Consider the following 27850-nt stretch of genomic DNA (forward strand, 5'->3'; position numbering starts at 1 on the left):
GTGAACCTCTTAGATCCAACCTTCCCAACTGCTCATCTCGCAAAAGACAAAATGGAAGAACCCAGAATGTCTTTTTGTTACCTAATTTTTATACCTGCTCACGCTTTTTCACGCTTCCCTCACAGGACGTCACATTTCACACTTTGGCCGTCCAATCAAGTTGTTGACATCTAATCATTCCTGTCCACCCACACCTGATCTTTCTATTTCGATCTGACTTACAACATTTAACACAAACTTTAAAATCAATATATTTTCTTTGTAATTATTTTTTATTTGTTTTTGTTTATTACATGCACTTAACATACAAGTATGTCAAATGGAAATCAGCAACTGCGCGGGATTATTCAACTAGTAGTAAGTTTCAATATGTCAGGATGGCCGAGCGGTCTAAGGCGCTGCGTTCAGGTCGCAGTCTCCCCTGGAGGCGTGGGTTCGAATCCCACTTCTGACAATTGAATTTTTGCACTTCTTTCTTACTGGTACTCATGGGTCTTTGATCAATGGTCATGAGAATTTGCATAATCATGATGAAGGAACTGACCTCCGAGCCCACTGTTCCTTCAGGGGGCTGCTTTCAGTCATTATGCAAATATACTGTTTATAAGATTGGGGAAACCTGCAGTCAGCTGAGACTGAAGAAGTCACTTGGATGAGTGACGAGACGTTTCTCCCACTGAAAACGCTACATCCAGATGAACAGAATCAACCTTTGGAGACTTCTTACTGTTGTGACAAAATACACTTGAAACTGGCAACTATGAGAGTTGTGCACTGTTCATCCCTGACAGCAGTGGATTTTGTAATCATGCACAGTGTAACAACATTCTAGATAATTGTAATAAAATTCACTAGAGAGTGGATTTGTTCACACTGACACTGATGTGCTAAAAACCTGATTTTGTGAAGTCAAAACTTTCAGCAAGTTGAAACAATCTTTATCTTTTACTCCAACTATCCCAAAATAAGGACTGGTCCTTCCCATGTGATGGTATTAAAATATGAAAGGCTGTCATCATTTCAGATGTTTACTGTGTAAATGTTTGTTTGTTTGAATGTTTGTTTGTTTTTTTTTGGTTTTTTTTGTTTGCCGGAGTAGTTTTAATTTTTAATTACAGGTGCAGTGACCAAACTGACGGAAGGAGATCACCCATAAGATGCAGACTGAGACCTGGAGAGAAGGCTTCAAGAGGACCAGATGGACGACCAGTCTTGCCCCCAGGAATCAGAACAAGAGCGATTGAAGAGACACATGGGTTAGAGAGAGAGCACAGCTTGCTGCAGGAAACACGCTGTAGGAAGCCTGGTGGGTACGTCTGAAAGCGATCAAAAGAAAGTGGTCGGAGCCGAGGTGGACAGGACAAGGGCAAAGGCGAAGCCAGGTACCACTGGAGCCAGTGTGCAGTAGCTGAGGATCCAGGAAGGTCGGTGAAGAAACAAGGAGCAACCTGAGCACCAAAGGGGGAATCGAGCCCTGACTCAGATGAGTCAAAGAACACCCAGACCTCAACCACAGGGGCAGAATAATCCCCTGGTCTGTGGCAAGGTCTCAGGGTAGTCTACCCCTGAGACTGAAGAAAGAAGAGGAGGAAGAATGCAGAGACCCACCCCACGCATAAAAAAGAAGACTGAGAGAATGGATAGTGAAGGTTGTCTACTCCACACCACCCTTTTCAAGCAGTTAAACAGATTTTATCTGAGGAAGTGGGAAAAGCATTCACACAAAGAGAGTCCGTCAGGTTTAGGAAACCAGTTTTCCCCCAGGATGAAGGACAGGTGTGATGTGATCTCTCATTGGAGAGATCAAAAGGGGGATTGTTGAGAATAGATTCCTTAATGTACATCAGAGTTAAAGAGAATATAGTTTGTGACTGCTTGCAACATTATAATATTGTGGTTAATGAGTGTAAGAATAGAAAATAGAAAAAAAAGGCCTGGGATGGGAACAAAGAACTGAGGCGCAGGGCAGGAGGACAATCAACCCCCACCCCCAGGACAGTAGCAAGAGTTACTAAAGGTGAGGAGCAGACAAAGGGCAAACGGGCACTACCATAAAAGTAGATGGGGGTCAGGGTGTCAGCACCCTTGGCCGCTGTACTAGTGTATTTCCATTGTGGGGGTGTTTACTGTAGGGGGGAGGAGACCAGAGGTTATAACTGTAACTGTTGTGTGGAGTTCTTTAGATCAGCCTTTAGAATCAGAAAGGGTTTTATTGCCAAATGTTGAGGAGGTTTACAACATTAGGAAATTGCTGCGGTGCTTCAGTGCAAACATACTGTCATAAATTGCGCTTAAATAGACATGAAAAAATAAAAGTAAGAATAAGAATTAAAAGTGCTACGTAGAAAGATATATACATGAGTGCAGGTGGTGATCAGTGCCAAAACATGGAATGATGCAGTGAACACAGCGTAGGGTCATGTGTTAGTAGCGGGAACAGTCGTACGTTTATTGTTCATGTGTCCAACAGCAGAGGGGAAGAAACTGTTCTTATGGCGAGAGGTTCTGGTGCGAATGGACCGGAGCCTCCTGCCTGAGGGGAGCAGGTCAAACAGACTGTATCCAGGGTGAGAAGGGTCAGCTGAGATCCGAGCTGCACGCCGCAGTGTCCTGGAGGTGTACAGGTCCTGCAGAGATGGGAGTCTACAGCCAATCACCTTCTCAGCAGAGCGCACAACACGCTGTAGTCTCTGTTTGTCCCTGATAGTGGCTCCAGTAGGGATGGGTATCGTTTAGGTTTTATCCGATACCGGTGCCAAATCGGTACTTTTGAAACGGTGCCGGTGCTCAAACGGTGCTCAAACCGGTGCTTAAAGAATGGAGAACACAAAATTGGTCCAAAAACCTCTCATGTTCAGCTGTTTTTTTGTAAAAATATAACAATGTTAGCCTTTTCTGCAGCTATGGGGCATATATGGTATCACTCTTGGCTGGAAGCAGTGCTTAAACAATGGAAAAAACACAAACTTTGTCCTAAACCTCTCATGTTTAACTGTTTTCCACTTTTTCTTTGGTCATTTTAGCGTTTTTAGCCAGGGTGAAGGGAGTATCTGCCATCAAACAAGAAGACAGCAGCATGTAGCTATGATGATGTTTGCTAGTTCACCTTACATGCATTAATGTAATAACGTGGTACCCTACCCACGCAGAGAAGAACGGCTGCTGCTGCCATCATCATCCGTCATCATTTCTGCTACACTGGCAGGGCTAGGGGCCAGGACTCTCCTCTTCGTGTTTTTGGGGGATGTTGCATAACAGGCAACCCACCCGCAGTAGATGTGCTCGGTGTGAGGTCTCGCAGCAAGCTATCAAATACGGCGCATTTCTGGGCTTTTAAAAAAAATGCTATGTGTCGCCAGGTGTTTCATCGGATTTGAGGTGTTACCTCCTTTGACAGTATCACAGTATCAGCTTAAAGCACTTGTTGCAGGCTGCTGAGTTTGCATATTTTGCTATGAAGTACAGCCAGACTTTTAACCGCTTCGCCTTGGGCATTTTTAATCTGTAGCTCTGCTTTAACAGAACGTACGTACGTACCTGGCCCCGCCTACTATCCTCGGAAACGTAAAATGATTGGCTAGAATCTAAAGTGTATCACAGCTCAGGAAAAAAAAGCACCGAAATAAAGCACCGAAATGTGCGCTGCTTTTCGGTCTGGTTACTACCGTTTATGTCAGAACCGGTGCCATCATGGCACCGGACACCGGTACCCATCCCTAGGCTCCAGCGTACCACACGGTGATGGAGGAGGTGAGGATGGACTCAATGATTGCGGTGTAGAATTGCATCATCGTCCGTGTTGGCAGGTTGAATTTCTTCAGCTGCCTCAGGAAGTACATCCTCTGCTGGGCTTTCTTGATGACGGAGGTGATGGTGGGCTCCCACTTCAGGTCCTGAGTGATGGTGGTACCCAGGAAGCAGAATGAGTCCACAGAGGTGATGGGGGTGTCAGTCAGGATGATGGGGGGGAGTGGGGCTGTGTGCTTCCTGAAGTCCACAATAATCTCCACTGTCTTCTGGGCATTCAGCACCGGGTTGTTGTGGCTGCACCAAGACACCAGACGTTCAACCTCCCTCCTGTAGGCAGACTCATCCCCGTCCGAGATGAGCCCAATAACGGTGGTGTCATCTGCAAACTTGATTAGCTTGACAGACTGGTGGATGGAGGTGCAGCAGTTGGTGTACAGGGAGAAGAGCAGAGGAGAAAGAACACAGCCCTGAGGGGAGCCGGTGCTGATGGTCCGAGAGTCCGAGACATTCTTTCCCAGCCTCACATGCTGCTTCCTGTCCGTCAGGAACTTTAGCATAGGAATGCAGTGTGCTGATCTCCAGATGTATCTGTAAGAATAATGGGTAATAAAACATGGAACATCTCAGCGTGATCTCTACCAGGACCAAAAGAATCGCAGAGACCGGCATTGTCTCAACAGTATACCTGGGTACATCATTTTGGATGTGTTGATGTTAGAGCCATTGTGCTGCAACAAAAATATGTTATTGTTGTTGATGTAAAGGAATTTCTTTTATTTATGTGTTATTCACATTATTTATTGTATAATGCTTTGGTGCCGCTGGTTTTTATCATGTCTCAGTGTCTCACACATTCAGGCTACATCCACACTAGCTGGATAGATTTGAAAACGGCATTTTTGTTCCAGTCCTGCACATGTGCAAACGCGAGTGAGAATTAAAGAATTTGAAGAAAAGCTATCTGGAGCATGTACAAACTGATATTAATCTTTTTTAGGGCAGTCAAAATTGAGAGCAAACAACTGCTGTATAATGCACGCCGCTATCTTTGTGTAATTGGTTACATGACTGCGTCACATGACTAAAATGCATCATCATTTTAGAGCTCCATTTACTTCTCCATTTTGAAATGTATGCGTTTTCGAGAGCGTTTTCAAAACGCTGCATTTTTCCTTGGGGAAGATGCCGTCTCAGTGTGGACAGGAGGCCAAAACGGAGAGAAAACGATGCGTTTTCGTTTGAAAACGCATTAGTGTGGACGTAGCCTCATGCTGTTAACAGATAGTATCTCAGGAAGTTGGGGGGGGAAGTATTCACACACAAAGACCCTAGAGTGGGGGGAAGAGTCTTTTGGTTTCAACTACTGTAAGAAGTAGCAAGGGAGTTTGAACTTTCTTTTTGGGGAGCCTATTATTCCTGTAGGAAGTATTTAACCCAGGACTGTTCTGGGTTCAGGAGAGACTGCTGATCATTTGCCCTGTGCGATGGCTGCTCCCACCAAGCTTGGGTTTTTGTTCTTTTTTGGTTAAGGGATGTTAGCTGCCGCTCACCGTTTGTCTGCAGGCTTTATTAAATAAAAACTTCCAACACTGATGTCACAACATACGACTTATTTTGACAATTTCTTGAAGTGAGAAGCAGTAATGGGAGGAGAATAATTGCATTTTTTGCAGCGGTGTTTGGAAATTAAGAATTTTCCCAACTACATGTGCTGCTAGCCTGTGACCTTCTTTTTATGTGCACAGAGCCCAGAGGAGTCTGTGGAAACATGCAGAATTGAGGCAGTGCAAGGAGCTACAGATGGTACGTCTTCAGATAAAGTAGTGTATTATCCATCTGTTATGTACATTACAGCTAATATTCTGATCCAAAAACCCCAGTTTTTGTGTGTTTTAGAGGCCTCTTACTTTTGCTGCATCTGTCATGCTCATTTCAACGACAAGAGGAAGAACTCTATGAAAAATGGAGCGAGTGGTGTCAGTGTAGTGCATGTCAGCTGTGGTCACACATGGCATGTGGTTTTAAAAAGAACGTGTATTCATTGCCAGCATTAGACACCTTACTGTGCACTTGTAATTGTGAATACTCACAGTCGTCTTGCAGCTCTAATTTGCTTTAAGAAAATGTACTGCCAGGATGACACTGTCCTAAATGTCTTCTCAAAATGTTGATACTTTGTTCTAAGTAGTTCTAAATTATAACACATAACATTAATTACAATGGGATGTAAAATCTTGTCTGCACAACACACAAACACCCTCTGTCCTTTCATCGTGTGTAATAACGTGTTAAGGCGATATGTAAAATGCACCATGAATGGATGCAAATGTGGATTGTTTTAATAAAATGAGACCGTTTTGTTCCTTTAGGAAGTATTTAACCCAGGGCTGTTCTGGGTCCAGTAGAGACTCTGCCGGTCATTTGCCCCGTGTGATGGCTGCTCGCACCAAGCTTGGGTTTTTGTTCTTTTTTGGTTAAAGGATACTGGCTACCGCTCACTGTTTGTCTGCAGGCTTTATTAAATTAAACACCCACAACATTAATGTCACAACATACTACTTATTTTGACGAAATACTGACAAGTAAATCTTACAGGGCAATTTCTTGAAGTGAGAAGCAGTAATGAAAGGAAAATAATTGCATTTTTGTGCAGCCGTTGTTTGTAAATTAAGAATTTTACCAACTACAACCTGTGACCTTTTCTTTAGGTGCACAGAGCCCAGAGGAGTCTGTGGAAACATGCAGAATTGAGGCAGTGCTAGTAGCTACAGATGGTACGTCTTCAGATAAAGTAGTGTCTTATCCATCTGTTATATTCATTACATCTAATATTCTGATCCAACAACCACACTTTTTGTGTGTTTTAGAGGCCTCTTACTTTTGCTGCATCTGTCATGCTCATTTCAACGACAAGAGGAAGAACTCTATGAAAAATGGTGCGAGTGGTGTCAGTGTAGTGCATGTCAGCTTTGGTCACACATGGCATGTGGTTTTAAAAAGAACGTGTATTCATTGCCAGCATTAGACACCTTAATGTGCACTTGTAATTATGAAGACTCACAGTCGTCTTGCAGCTCTAATTTGCTTTAAGAAAATGTACTGCCAGGATGTCACTGTCCTAAATGTCTTCTCAAACTGTTGCCACTTTGTTCTAAGTAGTTCTTAATTATGAAAGATAACATTCATTACAATGGGAAGTAAAATCTTGTCTGCACACCACACAAACACCCTCTGTCCTTTCATCATGTTTAAAAACGTGTTGAGACGATATATAAAATGTACCATGAAAGGATGCAAGTGTGAATTGTTCTAATAAAATGAGACCGTTTTGTAAGTGGATTACAGTTTGAAGTTCATTTAAACCTAGTGCATATGCGTGTTGCTAGGACTGATCAGAAGCAAATTTCATTTCAAATGACTACCCAACGGAAGCCTTGATAAAAGTGTGGTTTTGTGCAAACTGTGCAAAAAGTAGTTGGCATACCATCGAAATACTTCAACCTTACGGTACCATCTAAAGCAAAACATGTTGCAGCGAACACAGAAACTGTGGGAGCGTTTAGCATTAGCAGTCCCAGTTCGAGTACCAATAAAAGGTGTTGGCAGCCCAAACTTGATTAAATATGGATTGCTCTGACTGTAGACCACTATTAGTGGTAGAAGACAGGGGTTAAAAAACGTGCTAGGTGATCCAACTTTCCAACTGCTGTGCCAAAAGACTATTTCAAGTAAAATCAACAGGAGGGCAGGGGTGCGCCTCTGCCTGCATCTGTGAGTATTGCTTTCCCACTCAGTGTTGCCAACTTAGCGACTTTGTCGCTATATTTAGCGAGTTTTCAGACCCCTTAGCGACTTTTTCTCTAAAAAAAGTTGCTAAAAAAAGACGTGAAAGCGCGTATCGTTTTTTCTCTCAACAAGCAGAGGGTGCTGTAACGCAGGCAGTTCTTCTTTTACTCTTTTACTCTTATGCTGTTTTGTGGATCACAAGGTTTAAAACTAGTTATAAACACACACACACAAAGTAACTCCACCAGAGTGCCTATTTTGGGTCACTTTTGCCGGTCCAAGCCCGGGTAAAGGAGCAGGTTTGGAATTGTGACATTAAAAAAAACAATAATTGCTAAAAGAAATTTAATTTGTAGTTCTAAATAAACTCTAAATGCATTTAGGACGTTTTTTACTCACTTTATGTCTCTTCCACGATGTTATTTCTCTCTCCAACAACTTAGGTTACAATTAGATTAGCATGACAAATTAGGCGATGACGTCATTTAGCGACTTCTAGCGACTTTTAGGACAACCAATAGCGATCTTCCTTACTGAGGAGTTGGCAACACTGTTCCCACTGTTGTGCGCAGTGTTGCCAACTCCTCAGACGTCATCGGCTAATTTGCGATTCATTTGCAGTTTGGACGCACAGGTGTGAACATCTCCTACCCTGATAGCAGTTCATACCATACAGTTACAACTCCCCGGAGCTTCTCGTCTGGCTGAAGTGTAGTGCCTGCCCACAGCCGCCTCTTTAGCCCGCTAAGTTGGCTCAGCTACTCACGGGATACAGCTTCCCATTACATTCAGAGCATCCTCTGCAATGGACTTCTTCCCTTCCCTATGTTCCCTTCTGCAGAAAAGTGCTAAAATACCATTACTCCACGCACTGTAGTACGCAGAAATGATTCCCGACACTGGACTCGAACTATCGTCCCTGTGATGGACCTGAACAGGTAAATAAAACTATTTTTAACTTATTGTTACTGTTTCTTTAAAAAGCTCCATACTTGACAGTTAATATGTGTAGATTAATAATGACTTTCCTGAATTGTCTGCTACGGGTTTGTGACTGAGCTTCTTGGAGGTGAGACATATGTCTCATCTTCAGTTGTTTTACCTGCTTCTACCACCTGCATCACCCCACGGAGATCTCTGATGATGACTCAAACTACATGGTGAAATTTAATACTGCCTTCACAAAGGACCAATCTCAATGTGTAGCTACACGCAACCATCAATGGCTCAAGATAGCTACTGTGCTTGACCCAAGAGGTTTGGACCGGCCTTGAGGCCCTGCTGCAGGAACAGTGTAGATACAAAGGAGCCAGCAAAGACAAAGAACCTTCTCCTCTTTTGATTGTCATCAGATTCTGATTCAGATGGAAAGTAAATAAGAATGGAGATATTGTGAGTCCAATAGGTTTGTTATTTTTTGCACTAAAATTTGAATTAGAATTAGAATTCAACTTTATTGTCATTGCACATGCACAGGTACAGGGCAACGAAATGCAGTTTGCATCCATCCAGAAGTGCTTTAGTGATATAGATATATTACAATATATATTAGCAATAATATAGATATGTGAGTATATTACAGAAATGGGTCTATTAAGGTATGTTATAATGTACACGGTATGAAGTATGTTGTGAATATTCTATAACTATAAGTATGTACAGGCTGTAGTGAGTACAAGCTATGTACAGGCTATGAACAGGATATAAATATGAAAAACTATACAGAATATGAAATAAATAACTTTACAGAATCTGAGATATACAGCTATACAGAAATGGGAACTATGCAAGTTGTAAACAGTTGTAGGATTAAAGATTATCGAATGTACAGAATGATTATTTACACAGAGCTATACAGTAGTGCAGTTAAGATAAGTGAGATATGTGGATAGTTTCTACAGAGGCTATATAAAGTGCTAGTGGTTGTGAGTGGTGGTGGTTCAGCCCATGTTATTATTGTGTGTTTGAGGGTACAGGTGTCCATTGTGGGTGTGTGTGTGTTCAGTCCATGTGTTAACGTGGGTCAGATGTCAGGAGGCAGAGTTCAGGAGTCTGACAGCTGTGGGGAAGAAGCTGTTCCGGTACCTGGTGGTCTTAGTCCGGAGGCTCCTGTGGCGCCTCCCAGAGGGCAGGAGGGTGAAGAGTCCATGTGATGGGTGACTGGGGTCTTTGATGATTTTCCCAGCCCTTTTCAGACACCGCTTCCTGTAGATGTCTTTTATGGCAGGAAGTGGTGCTCCGGCGATGCGCTGGGCAGTTTTCACGACCCTCTGCAACAGTTTGATTATGTTCGATAATCAAACTGTTTTAGCCTAACGTACAAAATAATTTTGGCTAAGGTTACTCAGAGTTTAAAGGTGAAGCTGGTCAAATAACCCGTTACATTTCTGCCTTATTTTTTTAGGAAGAAAATTGTATTATTATTACAATACCATTTTCAAAATGTACAGGTGGAGAAACTGAGATCTGCTGACGGCCTTAACAGTCACCAGATCTTCAGTATTTTCATGAGCCCTTCCAGTCCTTGGGCCTGTTCTTCGTACCGCGCTAAGTGAGTTAGCTGGATTAGATTGTTGACGATTTCGCGTGATCCTGGATCGTTCGGTTCCCCGAAGCCCATCCGGGACTTGCTGTCATAGCAACAGAGCCGTAAGCGTAAACCTGCTGGGGAGCAGGTTTACTTTATGTAAACAGGATTAGATCGCGGCCACGCAGGTATGTCCGCGTCATTCATACGAAAGCAACAGCGATATTCCACCACTGTTTCACCATAAATAAATAACATCAATGTAACTAAAGATAATGCAGCACTTGATCCTTTTATTGATTTCACACAGATACATACAGGTCATTTCCTAAAAAAGGGAAATGTACTATTAACATTCTATTACATGTATGTGATTATTACAGATGTAATTCATATTTCAGAGTAGCAATTGTAAATTACTTCGTGTAATCAAGATGAGAGACCACGGCTATAAAAGCGAAGGTGGATTTGGGAAGTCTGTCGCAGTCATATCCTCTCCGTTTACGCGAGCAACCCATTGCGGAAGGTGCAAGATTGATAAGGAGAGTCCTCAGAATCCAGCGTATATTGCGGGACAGACAGGATCCTTTAGCTCAGCGCGACAGTGTGCTCATAGAGAGATATCGATTTTCCCGTGAGGGTATTATTCACTTAACCAACTTGTTGACGAGGGGGTGCAGGACCACCACCTGTCTTTGTTTTTGCTCTGCCCTTTTCTTGGTTGCTGTTATGAACAAACAAACAGAGTATTCCAGGGTCTCTTTCCAAGAGACGAAAAGCAATATAAGTGATAAATATTACCATTCTGTAGAATATTCTTATATTTCACTTTTACTTGTTCCCATGTTCTAGTGGGTCCTGTTGTGGCTCTAATGTGAAAGGGGATATAATATAACATATTATAATATAATATAATGTAATATAATATTGGATAATATGGTGTGATATGATAAATCTACCCTACCGCCTACTGGTGTTGGCCAGAGGGGCCGATGGCGCAATATGGCAGCCTGGCTTCTGTCAGTCTGCCCCAGGGCAGCTGTGGCTACAACCGTAGCTGCCTCCACCAGTGTGTGAATGTGAGAGTGAATGAATAGTGGCATTGTAAAGCGCTTTGGGTGCCTTGAAAAGCGCTATATAAATCCAATCCATTATTATTATTATTATTGAATTACTTACGAGTTTGATTTGTCAGCAACTTTCTGCCAGCCCTCTCTCCTTGCTTTTGCAGCCTTTGCATTGTTCCCTTGCGTTTTAATTAAACTCTGAAACTCCTGAAATCCCTCACTCAAGAGTTCTTGCTCTGCTGCCGAAAAATACCGAGCGCGCTCCTTCGACATTTTCGCCGACCAATCAAAGGGTTGCCGATCAATGTTTCTACTATCGATGCGTAGCCCCTGTTGGGCCACCCAGTGATCTCACATTACTTCATCCAGCTATACTAATCGTCAACAACAGGTGTGTTCGGGGAACCGGAATAGCGAGCTCAGAGTTAGCGCGATGATTTGGTCTTGGATGTTTCATTTGATCTTGGATGTAGTAAGCGACGTACGAAGCACAGGGCCCTTGTCTTCAGTTTCCTGTTCTTAGCTTACAGGAGGAGCATCGCAGCGACAACAGGTGTAGCAGAGTCCACAGGCAGGATTTTTAGCGCATGTTCTTATGAAGCTGAATATGCAATGGATAACAGAAAAATATATTTTACTTAATTCCACCATAAGATAAAAAAAATAAGATTTCCTGCCAATTATAAGTTATCAAATCTGTATCTGATCTCTTCTCACACTTTAACAAGGTTAAAGTTTTGTTGGCATCAATTTCCCAAAAATTAACTTCTATTGTCCGACACTACACCATTTGTGAAGCACTTTGTGATTTTTATCTGTGAAAAGCGCTAAATAAGTTAATTTTACTTAATTACCACAAAGAGAAAAAGATATTCACTTTTAACTTCAATGTTTAAGTTTAACTTTTGTTCTTTTTTTCTCTTTTCATCTAAAGCACCAAGTTCTTACTTCTGTGTTCTCCATGGTCTCTTTTCTTTGACTCTTCCTGCATAGTTACCAGAAATAAACTCTTTTATTGGCACTTTATTCACACACTGACATCACATTGTCAGCTATATGGTTGATTATTTTAAAATGCAGCAACAAACAACAAATGGTGAAAACATCTGTACACAAATGTGTCCTTCAGCACTACAGATGAAATGTAAACACAAAATAAAAACTATGAAGGACAGAGAGTTTTTCCCACTTTGATTATATTTAACAGGACCTAAATATAAAATTACAGAAAGAACCACTATTTATGGAAAATTTATACACACTTGTTATCGTGTGAAAAAAAATGTGGAATGAATGAAAAGGAAAGGATAAACTCTAATCCTTATTTCCACACCTACACGGATATGTGACAAATGTACAGCAGGTGAAAGGTGACACTAGGTGTTGGAGTAAGGACTCATTTCAATCATGAAAACGGAGTTATCTGGAGATTCCACCTTTTCTGGGACAGCAGGGCCTTCCAATATTGTTTTTTTCTTCCAAGTGAACCAGATCCAAATCCCACTTAATGACAGAATTACCACAGCGGCTTTCAAACCAAATATGAACCAGGAAGTACCTGTGTTAGACACAAAAATGTTTATGACAAGTTAGAGCTGTGAGAGAAGAGTCACAGTAGAGTTTTCACTCATGTACCATAGTTTATAGAAAGGGGAAAAAATACGTGAATGCATCCCCTTCATCAGAGTTCATTTTTATTCATTTATATACCATGTGTCATCACTGATGGCAGTTTGATTAAAGAGGCTTATTTGACATGTTAGTCTCCTTACCCACTGCAGTTGGTGTGACTGGTGTAGGTTCAGTTGTTGGTTCAATACACAGGCTGTTACTGTCTGCATGCACCCACCCTAATATCTGTGTCCCATTGATTGAGGTACAGTTAATGAAGCCTGTGAGCAAAAAACAGATCATTCATGAAAGACCTTCAAAAGTGAATTAGTCGTTATTATCGACTTTTATTCAAAATGTTGTCACTCACTACAGGTCTTCTGTTCTTTGGAGACACTATTGACATGATTTCTCACTGAGCAGACCAGATGTCCTGAGACTTGCTGTTTCAGAATAATGTTGTTACTCTTATTATTTCCAGAAAGGAGCTCAGCATCTGTCAGTGTGCGTCCATCCAGAGCCCAGCTATACTGAGGACTGTCCCCTCCTTCAGAGGAGCAGGACACCCTCATCTCTCCCTGGGACAGACACTCAGAGACCAGCAGGACAGAGGACACAGGAGCTGAGAGAAACACACACAGATGACTTTTGGTACTATAACAAGATGCACTTTCATGCACTGTGCTTCCTTCTGTGTAACTTGGTCATGGTCTGAAACTTGGTAGCTGATTTTCCATAGTTCCTAAAATCTACTACTTTGCAACACTATCAGTTGGTTATGGAATATCTAGGAGGGAAGAAATATCTCAAAATTATTTGCTGCAAAGGTAGCATCCTGTTACAGTAACATACACAATTTCAGTGAGCTCTTTACAATTATTCATTAATTCACAAATGTTTGTAGAGGAAGACTGCATGGCTAGCTGCTTGGTTTTCATACATCTGTGCCAGTGGAACTATAAACATCAGAATTCAAAGATTAAGAGATGTGGCCCAATACTTTAGTGAATGTAGTGTGCATCATGTAGATTATCATTATTTATGGTTTGCTAATTCAAAACAGGGGATGCACAAAGTGTACTTATTTGAAATTCTGTGCTGTATGTTATAAAGATTACCAAAACAATACTGCATTTACATAAATTAAAGTCTGCATTTCCCAACATTTACCTTGAATGAACAACTGTAAAGTCCGCTCGCCTGATGTTGTTCCATCTGAATCAAAGATTTTAAGGGTATATTTACCACTGTCATTCCTACTCAGGTTATTGATCCTAAATGTTTGATTACTGAGAAAAACGAGAGACCTCTGTGCTATGGTATTATAAATAACCGTATTATTTCTGACAATTAGTATCTTTAATGAATTCTTTAACAGTTGGTATCTAAGTATTTCAGAGCTGCTGTCCATCAGCTGGATGTCCACAGTTCCTCCCAAAGCTCCATAACACTGAGCTCCATCCTGTCTGCCATCACAGTGAGTTTCCACACCTGCAAAATTTGAAACATTGAAAAGAAAAGCATTTGTGATTTGTTAGTTTCTACCTAATAAATTACAACAAAAATTTGATTAACATGGTCAGCAATCCAAAATTTACTGATGTGAGGACTTTTACTTGTTAAAAAGTAGTTTTTGTATTACCATGTTTATACCTAATGCCTAATTATGTTTTGGATAACCCAGTGTTTTGATTGAATGGTATCAAAGTATTTGAAGTAGCACTACTGCCATAAATCTGTCAGCTCTTAATATCTAACTCAGAGTAGGTAGCAGTTTTGACAATTGTAGGTAATAGAGCCTCAAGAACAAACATACTGCATCCATAATCCCAAAGTTATCACACGAATCTGCCCAACATTTACTAATATATTAATAATTAAGAAATACAGGTAGACACATTCTCCACATTTTAGCCGAGTGCAAAAACTAAAGTATTTTCATGTAACCAAAAGAAAATACATGTCAAACAGAAAACAGGAAGCAATATTTCAGAAAAAAGAATCTGCACACAAACAGGACACAGATGTTCATTTCTGAAGGTGGCATTAAAAATGATAAAGTAATGCAACCTATACATTCTTCAGCATATCTGTAGTGACTGCATGACTTAAATAACTTAAGATCTGGATTCCTAGTTACAGCCAACCGATAAGTTGAGACAGATTCTTCAAAATCAGGCAGTTTATCACAGTAACAAATAAGCTTGACGTCTCTGATAAGGATGGAAAGAATAAAGTCCTTTAAAAAGTCAGTTTAAAACTCACTTAAACACACTGCAACAAGGCTCCCAAGGTGCATAGTGGGCTAAGAATTTACCACTACTACTAAAACTGGTAAAAAGACAAAAAAAGGAACTAAAGCTCTGCTCAAATGGTCATGTACTGCAGATGTAGCCAATAGATTCTAACATTTAATTAAATAAAATAAATCAAAGTGCACATATTGTAACTTTGGGCAAGTATTTGTGCAGCTTTAACATCTCTGATGACGATGTCAGATATTTTGTACAGGTTAAAAAGGTATTAAATGATAAGTGTCACATGTAAAAAGAATATCTCACCATGAGACACTCCCAGTAGGATCACCATCAATCCCAGCACAGCTTCCATGTCTCCTCAATGTTCAGTGTGTGTTGACACAGTCGGCAGCCGTCAGAGTACTTTATTAAATAATATGCACATTTGTCCAACAGGTAACAGTCAGAAATGGCTCCTGCTACTGATCAGCCTCGTTTGAAATGCTGTTCTCATTCTGTGTGTGGAAATTTGAAAAAGGAAGTACAACTAGCATATTCATTACTTTGCAGAAATAAAAGGAACCTCACAGATCTTCCACAGACTTTGTTTAATTATTACTCACACTGTCACTGGACTATTTTTAGATCGGTAACAAACTAACCATATCCTGCCCATCACTCAGTGTCTACAACATTCATGCAGTTTAATGCAATTCAACAGCAGCCCCATTTATATTCCACCTTAAGTCCATATTTTGTTGCTGATACAAAGTACCTTGTATACACATCCATGAAGAAAAAAGAAACACTTTTAAAACATTATAAAATGTACACTCTGCCCATATGGAAAACATATATATAAATCTTATAAAGTTTGTATCTGTCTTGTGTGAAACTTGTATGAAAAGCATACAAGAGTGAAAAAAAAATAAGATCCCTAGAAAAAATATATAAATGAAACTTGTATGTTTTGGATACTTACTAAAACAATATATGAAAGTGGCCACTTTCATGAGTAAATCATATAAGCCTTATATGATTCACTATATGAAGTAGGCCACATCCGATGCAAGTCTTTTATAAGTTTTTTCTATTTCTTTTCTATACGGGTGACTTTAGGGATTGTGGTATTTAGGCTAATTGGTGGTTTGAGTGGTTGTTTTGACCAATGCTCATTCAAACCAGTACAAGTTCTGAAAAGTGACACTATTATTCAAAAGTATGTTTTAAATACTGCATTCTCAATAATCCAGATATAAACATTTAAGAAAATTGTCTTAATCTGCACAAAGCATTTTCAGTGAGCGAAACATTTTGTTGCTCATCTAAGTGTTCATCTGAATCATAGGCCTGCTCAGATTGTCTGCCTGCGCAGGCTACTGATCTTAAATGTGAATCCCAACCTCAAAGGACAGTGTGTGAATACTTTGACGAAAAGCATTGTTATAATCATCTTATTATTCTTTGAAATGAGTAAAATAGTGAAAAGGTGTTTCTTTCTTTTTGTGATTGGTTTCATTTTGTGTTTGTTGGCCAAAGAAGACTGTTCAGTTTCAATTTGTTTAATACTGTGAAAGTAGAGCCTCAGTGAACCAAAAACTTTTTATGGGCATGCTGTGACTGCAGCATTGTGTTAATACTTTGACGAAAGCCATTGGTATACTCATCTTATTATTCTTTGAAATTCGTAAAATAAAAGTACTCTGCATATTTGTTTCTTTCTTTTTTGCTTTGTTTCATTTTTTGTTTGATTTTTTTTATTTCTGTAACTGCAGAGCTTCAGTGAAATAACAGGGCAAATCATCACACCTATGATGTCAGACGAAGTCATTATTAAAATTATAAAATTATTTAAATCTAAAACTCTTGGGTTTGAAAGCTAGCTCACTAAAACTAAAAACAACTAGCTGTTTCTCTTCATCATCATTATTTTTTTCCACAAGGAGGAACCTGAATTAACATGATCAATAATTAACTATTTAAAATAGGACTACACTACTGATGATTATGAGCATGACAGTATGACAGAGTTTTATAGGAGCTCCCGCGTTCTGGCAACCTTCAGATAAACTACTCTAGTCTAACTACTGAAAGCAGCTGTCATTAGTGATCAGTTTCAGATAAGAATGTGTGAACTCAGAAAGAACGGAAGTGTTTAGAATGGAACTCAAGAGAGAGAAAAGACAGAAGTTGTCTTTCAGTTTAGAGATACTAATACTTTGAAACCAAATGTGTAATTTTCTTGTTCAGCTAATCATGCAGTTTCACTGACATTGTAATATTTAAAATTTTAAATAAATGCAATAACTAAAAAAAATTAAAATTAAAACAAGTAAGAGGTTTATATGTATTTTCAAGCCAGTTCAACACATACATGATAAAAATTCCAATTTATGTTCAAGTTTAAATTACAGATTATTTCAAATCTCAAAACACTTTCATAGACATCAATGATTGTTCTGTTGTTCACTGGTTTTAAAGTGTTTTCTGAAGTTATGTATGTTGAGGTTACATGTTAGTTAGTTTCACCATAGAAGATATTTTGCACAGAAGGAAGTGAAATTGACTAGACTAAACCCTAACCCTAAAATTAACTCATTCACTGCCATTGACGTCTATAGCCGTCAATTGCAAAAAGATCCTTCTTTGACAGTTGACTTGAAATTCTCCACAAATTCCTCTTCTCTGAAACTAACACTACATGTCTGCAACTTCCGCTTCAACCACTGAAACATTTCTCTTGTGAACTCAAGACAGACAGTAAAGTGGTGCTGAGCACCCCAATACAGGAAGTAGGGATTGGCTGTCTGTTTAAAGAGTCCAAATCTCTGATCCTATCGATCTTACCCAGCAAACAGTGCAAAGCTTTGATGAAACCGATGTGTGAGGGGACTCACCCAGCTGTAACTGCCTCAGAAACCCAAGTTGCCCTGCTGTTGCCCTGCTGTCATCTGTTCTTGTAAAGTATAACCAAACTTTTGAGCGTTTGTGCCACTTAGTCGTTATGTTTCCTGTCGGCTAAATGACGCTATGCAACGTGGCGACGTCATTCAAAGGGACTGGAATCGATAGGGGAATCGTTTGCAAAAATGGCAAACAATTCCAATTAATTGAAACAGTGGGAACCGGTTCTCAACAAGAACCATCCGTACCTAAGGGTCTGTTAGTTTGGCTGGAGTAACCTGTAACATGGATAACAACACTCTGCTGGGTGCTTGGAATATTGTACTCAAAGGATGAAACACTGAAGAACTAGAACATAATTACAGTAAATATATAAAACCAAAGTAAATCATGAACCCACATAACTCAAAACACTTAGTCGGCGACCCAGGAACCATGACAGTTAATTCTAAATAGTATAAATAGCTCTTACATGTTACTCCAGCCCTTTGAAACTAACAGACTGTTAGTGCTGTTTTCCAATGCAGTGCATGGGGGTAAGTAACAGTTAACTTACCCCCATAATTATGACAAGTTGTTGTTTATGTCAAATCTTTTCACATATACCGTAGTTGTAGTTGACACCCAAAATAAATAATATAGTATAGGAAGGGCCAGAGTCGTCTCTATTTTTTGAGGCGACTGAGGTCCTTCAACATCTGCCAGAAAATGCTGAGGATTTTCTATGAGTCTGTGGTGGCCAGTGCGATCCTCTATGCTGTTGCATGCTGGGGGAGCAGGCTGAGGGTCGCAGATGCCAACAGACTTAATAAACTGATCCGTAAGGCCAGCAATGTTGTGGGGATGAAGCTGGACTCCCTCAAGGTGGTGTCGGAGAGGCGGATGCTGTCCAAGATAAAGACAATGTTGGATAACCCCTCCCACCCACTCCATGACATGTTGGTCAGTCACAGGAGCTCGTTCAGTGAGAGACTGAGATTACCGAAAAGCACCACTGAACGACACAGGAAATCATTCCTGCCTGTGGCCATCTCCCTGTACAACGCATCCACTTAACACACTGTTTGCTGCTACAACTACACATGTTTCTTTTCCAAATATTTATTTATAAGTGACTTATGTATGTATGTATATATATGTATATATTGTACTATTCTTAGTTAGCATATTGTCTGTCTTGTCTTAATGTTGGTTTATAATGGAGCACTGTAACAAAAAATAATTTCCCCCAGGGATCAATAAAGTATTCTGATTCTGATTCTGATATTCCAATAAACAGTGTTTGAATTACACTGATAGTGTCTGAAAACTGCATTTAAAATAAACTTACATTGTAGATAACTGAGTGCTTTTCCAAAATCTAAATAGATTAAATAAATACAAATGGTAAAAATGATACATCTTCCAAATAGGAATAGGTCACTCCGGATGTTGACCAATAACCATTTACAAACACTGTGTACTAAAATGATTGCTTTCATGTTTAAAAACTGAGGTTTTGTGAGAATATATACAAAAATATAATTAAAATAGTTACAGTTCATCTTTAAAATTTTAATAGTACAAATCTTGAAGACCTCTTCTTTACAATAAAGTCAGATAAGTAACTAAAAGACAGTTAAAACAGTAATAGAATACTGCATAATAGCACCATCTCGTGGGAATAAATAATAATACTGCTTCAGACTGATTTGTTGACCAGATACACCTTTTTCCCCTTTTTTGGACTATCATAAATTGTTTCAATAGGCTTTTGTTTTATGTATATAGTTCAAAGATATGCCACCTCAAAAGATAGCATCAGGTCTCCTCTTAAAGCGTCTTATGAGTCACTACCTGAGGTACTCAGTCACCGCTGGATCATTGAGGAACTTCAGTTAGTGTAACTCCGGGTCTTGTGCTGGTTTGTTGTGCTTCTTGTCATCTTGTGAAGAAACGTACCTGTCTCCTCTTGTGCACAGAAACCAGTGGAGAGCAGCCTGTTGAAGAGAATCACTGGCATCATGGAATCTGGATCATCGAAGCTGTGTATCGAGTTTTGGGATTGTTTGTTGCACATTTTGAAGCTTCTAAATAAATTAATTGTCCATCAAGTCCATCCAAGTCCTGCTTTGCCATATAGCAAACCTCACAGTCTCTTTCAAGTGATTCTCCAAATGGCAGCAAATACAAAGATGGTGACTCACACACCTTTCCCTTGAGATGTCTGGAGTTTTGATCTCCTCCATACCTGCTTCATGCCCTGGAGGACGGGGCTGTGGCCCCCCCACACCTTCGAGCAGATTATTACATGAAGGAACCTTTTAAAAAAAACAAAAAAACAAGCGCGTCCATGCTCACAGGTGTACACACGGGTGATCACACCCACAAACTACACCCTTTTTGGCTCCTACCTCAAAGCACACTGTGTTCTGTTGATCTTATGTGCTGCACAATAATGTTTAATATTTAGTATTTACTGTCATATTCCCATATATCATTGTGATGTTGTTTATTCTATTACTCTTGTTCTCTTCTGCTTGCTTTCTTTTTTCTTTCTCAGCAGGTGATCCAGGTGATTGATATATGCATTTTTTTTTCTCTGCCCGTTCTGTTGGTTTATGTTTTTTGCCCTTGTCCCCCGTCCCTCTTCTCAGCTGTTTCTCTTTCCCTCTTTCTTTCTCCCCTTCTTTCCCCCAGTCAAGTCTGTCCTGTATTCAGTAAGTGAAAATGAAATAAACAAACAAAAAAAAAAAACAATAAAAGGTGAATCAAATGGACCATTACGGCAAGGCTGGGATGGTCAATTTGGTAAAGTAAATCCGTTGGGCATCTTTGTTTGCCTTTAGACAACAATTCTGATGGCAAAAGAGCCAAACGGGACAGGCAAAGAAAAGAAAAAAAGAAAAAAAAGAGAATGTCATCTGAATATCAGTGTCTCTTGTAAGGAATCTGTGAGGAAAACTGTTTATACTAGTGTGTTTTATCACTGTCCAAAGGTTTTGCTGCACTGAAATTTGTACAAACATTTAGCCATTTACTTTATTTATTTCTAATTTAAGGATCATCTGTTCCAACTTCTACCAAGTCAAAAACTAGACAAGTTCACATGAAAAAAGAAAAACTCCCACATCAAAATAGTCTATCATCATGTCTGCAGAATACAAAAGCAGAAAACACTCACAGTGTTTATATAACATACTATCTTTAAATCAAGAGATCATAAAAGAATACATGTGTTCTGGTATAATGCAGATTAAAGTAAAATAAATCAGTAAGTATTAGCTTTTTATATTTTTCTGATAGGAAATCACATTAAATTAAAGACCTTTAGACATTTTAACATCAGCTCTTCTCTCCATGGATCTTCAGTGATGCAGTCTGTGTGGAAGAACTGACCACTTAAATCACCTGAATTTATGAACGTTAGCATACAAATAATCATCTCCCGTTGGTTCAGTCTGCCAAGGACACTTTGAATACTTGACTTGGCAGAACTCTAGCTCTGCTCTTTTCTCCAGTTGTTTCGCCTGTTGTTTCACGACCCTGAGATCAGCAAAGATTTCTTCCTGATCATTTTCTTCCTCTGCAGTCAGAAGAAGAAGAAACGGTTGCTTTAAAAATAATAAATGAATAATTAGAGGAATAGTCGCACTTTGTATTAAACTTCATTTGCGAGCTTTAGACATTATGTTGGATTTTGTTAAGCTGTTTAACTTTTTTCTTTTTACATTTACTGTGTTAACTGTGGCTGCTTAACAATATTTAAGTGACATATAACAGAGATATAAATAAACTGTTGTTGAGACTGCATTAATTAAGTATATTTATAAAAAGAGTAAAAAAGCAATTTAAGAAAAGTGAGTAAGGGAAAAGAAGTTTTGTACCTTTTGTTTTGCTGTTTTGCTTTTTCCGTTGGGCACAGATTGCTGCTACAACCACAACTAAGAAAATTATAAGTGTTGAGAGAACACCACTGATCAGTGGCAAATGTCCTATTTCATAGAAAGAATTAAGTCAAACATGAAATGAAGAAAGGAGAAAATGATATCAATGGATCTAGCTGTTTTTTCAATTTCCACTGTACCATGGGTCATTCCTCTTACCCACTGCAGTTTGTGTGGTTGTGGTGGGTTCACTTGTTGGTTCAATGCACAGGGTGTTATTGGCTTCATACACCCACTCTGACACCTGTGTCCCATTGATTGAGGTGCAGTTGATGAAAATGAACCCTATGAGCAAAAAACTAATAATTTATCAAAAATGTAAAAAGTGATATAATTATCAAAGTTGTAACTATCACCTTTTTCACTCAACACAGGTAGATATCCTCTTTTCTTTGGAGACTTTACTAACATGGTTTTTGACTGAGCAGACAAGACTTCCTGAGACTTGCTGTTTCAGAGTGATGATGTTAGTCTTAATATTTACAGAAAGCAGCTCAGCAACTGTCAGTGTGCGTCCATCCAGAGTCCAGCTGTACTGAGGACTGTCCCCTCCCTCAGAGGAGCAGGACACCCTCATCTCTCCCTGGGACAGACACTGAGAGACCAGCAGGACAGAGGACACAGGAGCTGAGAGAAACACACACAGATGAGTTTAGTTTTAGATTTTAAAATCTCTCTAATAAAAAAAGGAGATATATAGATTACCAAAACATTGTTAAGTTTCTATCTACTAATTAGTGTCATTTCCCAATAGTAACCTTCAACTTTGAATAAGCAAGTGTTAAGTCTAGACATCATTGCTTATACTCTCCTAATAAAGAACAGGGTATGCACAAACTATATGTATCTGAAATTATGTAAGATATATACATTACGAAAACAATGTTAAATTGGTTATTAATTAATTTAATTAATTACTTATTAACATAACATTTACCTTGAAAAAGCAACTGTAAAGTCAGCACACCTGATGATCTTCCATCTGAATCAAAGGTTTGAAGGGTATATTTACCACTGTCGTTCCTGCTCAGGTTATTGATCCTAAATGTTCCATTACTGGGAAAAAAGCTAGATCTATGTACTACGGTATTAGAAATAACCTTATTATTTCTGACAAATAGTATTTTTAATGAATTCTTTAACAGTTGGATTCTAGGTATTTCTGAGGTGCTGTCCATCAGCTGGATGTCCACAGTTCCTCCCAAAGCTCCATAACACTGAGCTCCATCCCGTCTGCCATCACAGTGAGTTTCCACACCTGCAAATTTTGAAACATTAAAAAAGTTTTTTCTTTTTCAGTGTTTCATGTTAACATGTTGTGAATCCAGTGTTTTGGATTAGCTTTGTATAAAATGATAACGTTTATCAAATTATTTTTAATAACACTACTGCCATGAGTACACGAGCTCTGATTATTTCACTCTGAGTAGGTGCAGGTAATAGAGCGTCAAGAGCACACACATTTAATCAATAATATACTCCCAAATAGGGCTGGGCGATATGGCCTAAAATCCATATCATGGTATAATTTGAAGCATATGCGGTAACTATATATATCATGATATATTCTTTTCTTCTGTATAACGTATTTTACACACTGTAAGGCACACTTAAAATCCTTTAATTTTCTCAAAAATCAACTGTGTGCCTTATGTATGAATTCTGGTTGTGCTTAATGACCTCGAACCAATTTTATGTAGTACACGGCGCGCAGAAATCTGTCAAAAAGTCTTTTAGTACGACTTTGGTAAGCTATGAAGGCACACCTCTTGATGGCTTGCCGCAGCATTAGGCTGCCGTAGTCAGGAGCCTTGCTGAGTAATCTGAGTCCAAAACTCCGTCTGCTTCAGGTCCCAAAGTCAAAGGAACACTGTGGCATCACTGAGATTTAAAAACTGTCTAAATTCTTTCATCTTTAATAAAATGATCAGTGTTGCTGCTTAACCACGTGTAACAATTAAGTTTAACATTCAGGCATCCATGAAAACAGATTTATTAAATTCAACGGAGTTAGAAGTTAGCAGGAAATTAGCTCGCTAGTTTCCACCTAAACATCATATGCCATGTTCTGACTGAGAGATTTCTGAAAAAATTAAAATGTACAGCAGGGACTTTTGTAGGGTTACTGAAGTCGGACTAGCTGGTATATAATGATGTCCTACGTGATCACTAGCAAAACAGCTACGTTAGCATAACATTAACACAGTGAAGCTGAAGGATGAACGCTAACTTTTTTCCACTTGATAAAAGTTAACGTGAGGGTTTCTGGTGGTTAGGGACAAATGCAATCGCATGGCAGGATGTTATAAACGGACCAAACACAAGCATAATGTGTTTACATGACAAAAGTACAGAAGAAGAAGATTTATGTTGACACCAAAGAACAAAACTAAAGAACAGACCAACAGTCGCGTCTCAAATAATGAAACTCATTGCCTTTTTACTTTACATTGAAGAATTTCTCTGTTATTTTATATATAATTTAACCATTTTTGCCTGCTGAAATATTTCTGTCCAATTTATTGCCTATAGTAGCACAGAAAAGGGCAAATTCAATGCCACGACATACAGCTACTGGACAAATTAACCTAAAAAGCTCCTGCCATCTCAACCAAAGTAACTAGTGCTGATCCTTTCCTGTTAAAGTGTAAAAGTGTAAAAGCTTGAATGCAATCCCTTTATGAACCAGTAGAGAGAAACCTCACACCTACCAATATGTTTGTCCAGACGTTAAAAGTAATGTCGTTATATTGTTTACACAGCAATAGGGTCTCTCTTCTTCATAGCACCATTTCTAGTGCAAAATCATAACTAATGATTCTGTTTGACCTATTTTTAAGTGCAGAAATACATGTTTCTGTTTTTGACATATAGTATTTCCACAGATTCAATCATAGTCATATAAAGGTCCTCTTGTTTGACAGTAAGTTGAGTTATGTGCACTGTATAAAAATTAGATTTGAACTACATTTTACCTTAAAAAAACAGCTAACATATATAACAATAAAGTTAACGCTTTTTTAAAAATTTAATTATTAATCGTAATTATTCATTAGCACCACTTACAAAGTGGTGAAATAAATTGGAGAAAGCTTTTGTGTGATGTCATAATTCACTTACAGTCAACTTCATTAAAACAATGAAGCTGACTGAGTGAATTCTGTTCTTCAGTTGCATGAGAAAATAGACGTGTGAAACAATGTAGAAATTTGAGAATATTTTAGCAACACTGAGAGCCTCAGTTTCACCCTGAGGTCTCACCATATGAGGAGATATGTTCATTTTACACCGCTACTATATGAAGGAAGTGAAACGCAGACAATGGTCAACATACAAGCTGCAGGGACACAAGCAGCTTTCCCACAGAGTCCATCTTCATTTTATCCTGTCAATGTCCCTAGAGTCAGATCCACACTGATGAATATGTGGCCCTGTTAGTTATAATTAAAACAGTTATATTTATTTTCAAACTTCTTTAGGTTCATTCAAAGACACACTAAAGTGATAAAGCCAAAACCCACAAGGTTTGATATATCTTTTAATATATTTCTAACTACAGCAATATATTTATATATATATATATATATATATATATATATACAGTGTTGGGGAGTGTGGTAGGACTCGACTTAAGCGGTCAAAGAAGTGCAGGAGACTGATGCTGTCCAGTGTAGCAAGTGATTTATTCACCATTCTGTGGCCCAAGAATATTTACAAAGAAACAAATAAGAAACTCAACTCTATAATAAACTCAATTCAAATAAACATAACTGAACTTAAATCAACGGAAATTAAGGTCAAACTGCACACAGCTACACTGACCTGAACCCTTCTCCTGAAACACCTGAGTTCGTCTGCTTAAATAGTCCCCTTAATCAAACACTTTCTCCTCTGGACTATTCCATTCAGTAGGTAGGTGAGATGAACATGATTATATTCATCCTCTACTACTCCTCTTGACTGGCAACATAAACTCTGGTGTAATCAATACATATCACAACATTAAATCTATTTCTTTATAAACCCTTTAAAATCAACTTTATTAAATTATAAGAATTCTTCCCCTCCTGCCCTTGGTCTCTTCCTGTGACCTCAGATGAACCCAGAAGGTATAAAGCAGGAAGTAGAACTACATTTCCTCCTTTTGCTTCTGGAAGACAGGTAGGTAAAGGTAAGTTCAAACAATACAAATTAACAGTTGAAATAAATAACATGTTAACTTAACAAACTTGCATGAATTGATTTAAACCAAGATGTTATATTATATAATCTGTAAAAGTGCAGAACATAAACAAACCCGGGATAGTAGATGTTTGCCTATTGCAGATTACATGTGAAATATGGTTAAATCAAAACAAGAATGTTAACTAAGAATGTAGACAAATGGTCTTCTCACCCACTTTGTCACAGGGAGTAACAGAATACATGTCCCGCCGTTACGTAGTTAAAATACAAATTATGAGTAACTGTATTCCGTTACAGTTACCGTTTAAAAACGTGGTATTTAGAATACAGTTACTTTGTTGAAATAAATGGTTTACACGGCGGTACTTCCCTGTTTCATATTGTGGCGGGTCAGGACTGTTTGGGTTTGTTTGACAGGTATGTTCTGTTGTTCCAGGCGGCAAGGTTACGGTTGCCATGGTTACAGGGTGATGCTCTCTCTCTGGGTGTTTCCTGGGTGCGAGAGCGCCTTTTTGTTGTTGTTGTTGTGCTAAGCTAATAGGCAGAATGCTACAGGTATAGCTCTAAAGAATGTAGCATCATAGGCAGTGTAGTCCATGCTGCAGGGAGAATGGACTGCCATACCTGTTATGTGTCTGTGAGCGAGGGAGGGAGAAAAAGGAAAAGTACGAGTTGTCATCGAGCAAAAACGGGAGCTGGAAGCATATAAATATAATAATAACCACTGCAGCCAAGAAGAGTGCCTGACGAGCCCAGTTGTAAGTAAGCTATTAAGACTCAACTGTACGCTGTGTTTGTGTTTTCCTCCGAAACAATAAGTTCCGTTGGAGCAGTCTTTCAACGCCTCTCTTTGTCTCTCGCAAGCAAAGTTGACCCAGACAACAAAGTAAAGCTATTTTTCGGCTACGAGCCCGACACGGAACCTGACGTATTAGCCAGAGGTCCCTTTACTACGGTTCGGAGCTGCGGACCTTCAGTAACAGTAATAAATCACAGCAACAGTACATTCACGTTGTTGTAAACAGCATGATAATATATTAAGTAATCCAAAGTATTCAGAATACGTCACTCTCATCGAGTAACGTAACGGAATACGTTACAGAATACATTTTGGGGCATGTATTTTGTAATCTGTAGTGGAATACATTTTAAAAGTAACCTTCCAAACACTATATATATATATATATATATATATATATATATATATATATATATATATATATATATATATATATATATATACTTTTATTTTTTTTTAATCCCTACTAACTCACTGAAAAAGACTTCCCATTCATTTACAAAGTTTTTATTGTTATTTAAGGAATTTTGAATCAGGATAATATACATGACTGTATATTCTTATCTGATCTCCAAAATATGATTACAAAGCTGCAAGCATAACATTTTTAAATTGTTTTTGATACAATATGAAACTTCCACAGTCACCTCCTAACTGTTTTCATTTTTCATCCTCAGTTCAGTGTCCAGTGCTGATCACGAGTGAGTTCAGTTCACTAAAGCTCAGACTCACACTTAAGGTTTATGTTCTCTGTTTCAAACCTGAGGCTGTGAAAGAAAAAAAAAATCAATTATAGCAAAATAAATACTTTTACAATTACCCATCAAATTATGGCACTGAAATGATGTAATTGTATATCAACCTCTTTTGATCACGGGCCGCCTTGTTAGAAGTCTTCTTAAGATGCTTCAGTTCCCGATACACAACACAGCATGACACTGCTATCAGGGGAGATCCCAGTGCAGCAAAGACTAGCCTCAGGTAAGGAAAACTGTGTGCTGATGAGAACACAGTGATAATTATAAGTACAGTACTTACAATTTATTCAAGCGTAAACT

General features: G+C 38.9%; 1 protein-coding gene and 1 non-coding gene across 5 annotated transcripts in view; one reads left to right on the plus strand and one right to left on the minus strand.

The window, feature by feature from the left end:
- The first annotated feature begins 371 nt into the window (after nucleotides 1–371).
- Nucleotides 372–454, plus strand: trnal-cag (transfer RNA leucine (anticodon CAG)). The gene has a single exon. It is a non-coding gene; the product is annotated as a tRNA-Leu (tRNA).
- Nucleotides 455–12136: 11682 nt separating this feature from the next.
- LOC147337958 (hemicentin-2-like) overlaps nucleotides 12137–27850 on the minus strand; it is a 34964-nt gene continuing 19250 nt past the window's right edge. Inside the window, exons 2-8 of one of the 4 annotated variants that reach the window (XM_086313107.1) lie at nucleotides 22746–23066; nucleotides 22179–22435; nucleotide 22093; nucleotides 13912–14232; nucleotides 13112–13363; nucleotides 12903–13022; nucleotides 12137–12688 (exon numbers count right to left, since the gene is read on the minus strand). In XM_086313107.1, coding sequence (XP_086169233.1) covers nucleotides 12507–12688; nucleotides 12903–13022; nucleotides 13112–13363; nucleotides 13912–14232; nucleotide 22093; nucleotides 22179–22435; nucleotides 22746–23066 — 1454 coding nt within the window. In that variant the 3' untranslated portion in view covers nucleotides 12137–12506. Of the gene's footprint in view, nucleotides 12689–12902; nucleotides 13023–13111; nucleotides 13364–13911; nucleotides 14233–15302; nucleotides 15845–21171; nucleotides 21448–21748; nucleotides 21865–22092; nucleotides 22094–22178; nucleotides 22436–22745; nucleotides 23067–27507; nucleotides 27560–27654; nucleotides 27791–27850 lie in introns of those variants that run through there. The other 3 variants (XM_086313129.1, XM_086313113.1, XM_086313121.1) reach the window with 3 other exon arrangements.

This window comes from Aulonocara sp. 'chitande type north' Nkhata Bay, linkage group LG2, assembly GCF_057382095.1.
Source record: "Aulonocara sp. 'chitande type north' Nkhata Bay isolate Kocher_YH1m ecotype deep benthic linkage group LG2, A_spYH_male_GT1.1, whole genome shotgun sequence".
In the NCBI taxonomy this organism is placed as follows: domain Eukaryota; kingdom Metazoa; phylum Chordata; class Actinopteri; order Cichliformes; family Cichlidae; genus Aulonocara; species Aulonocara sp. 'chitande type north' Nkhata Bay.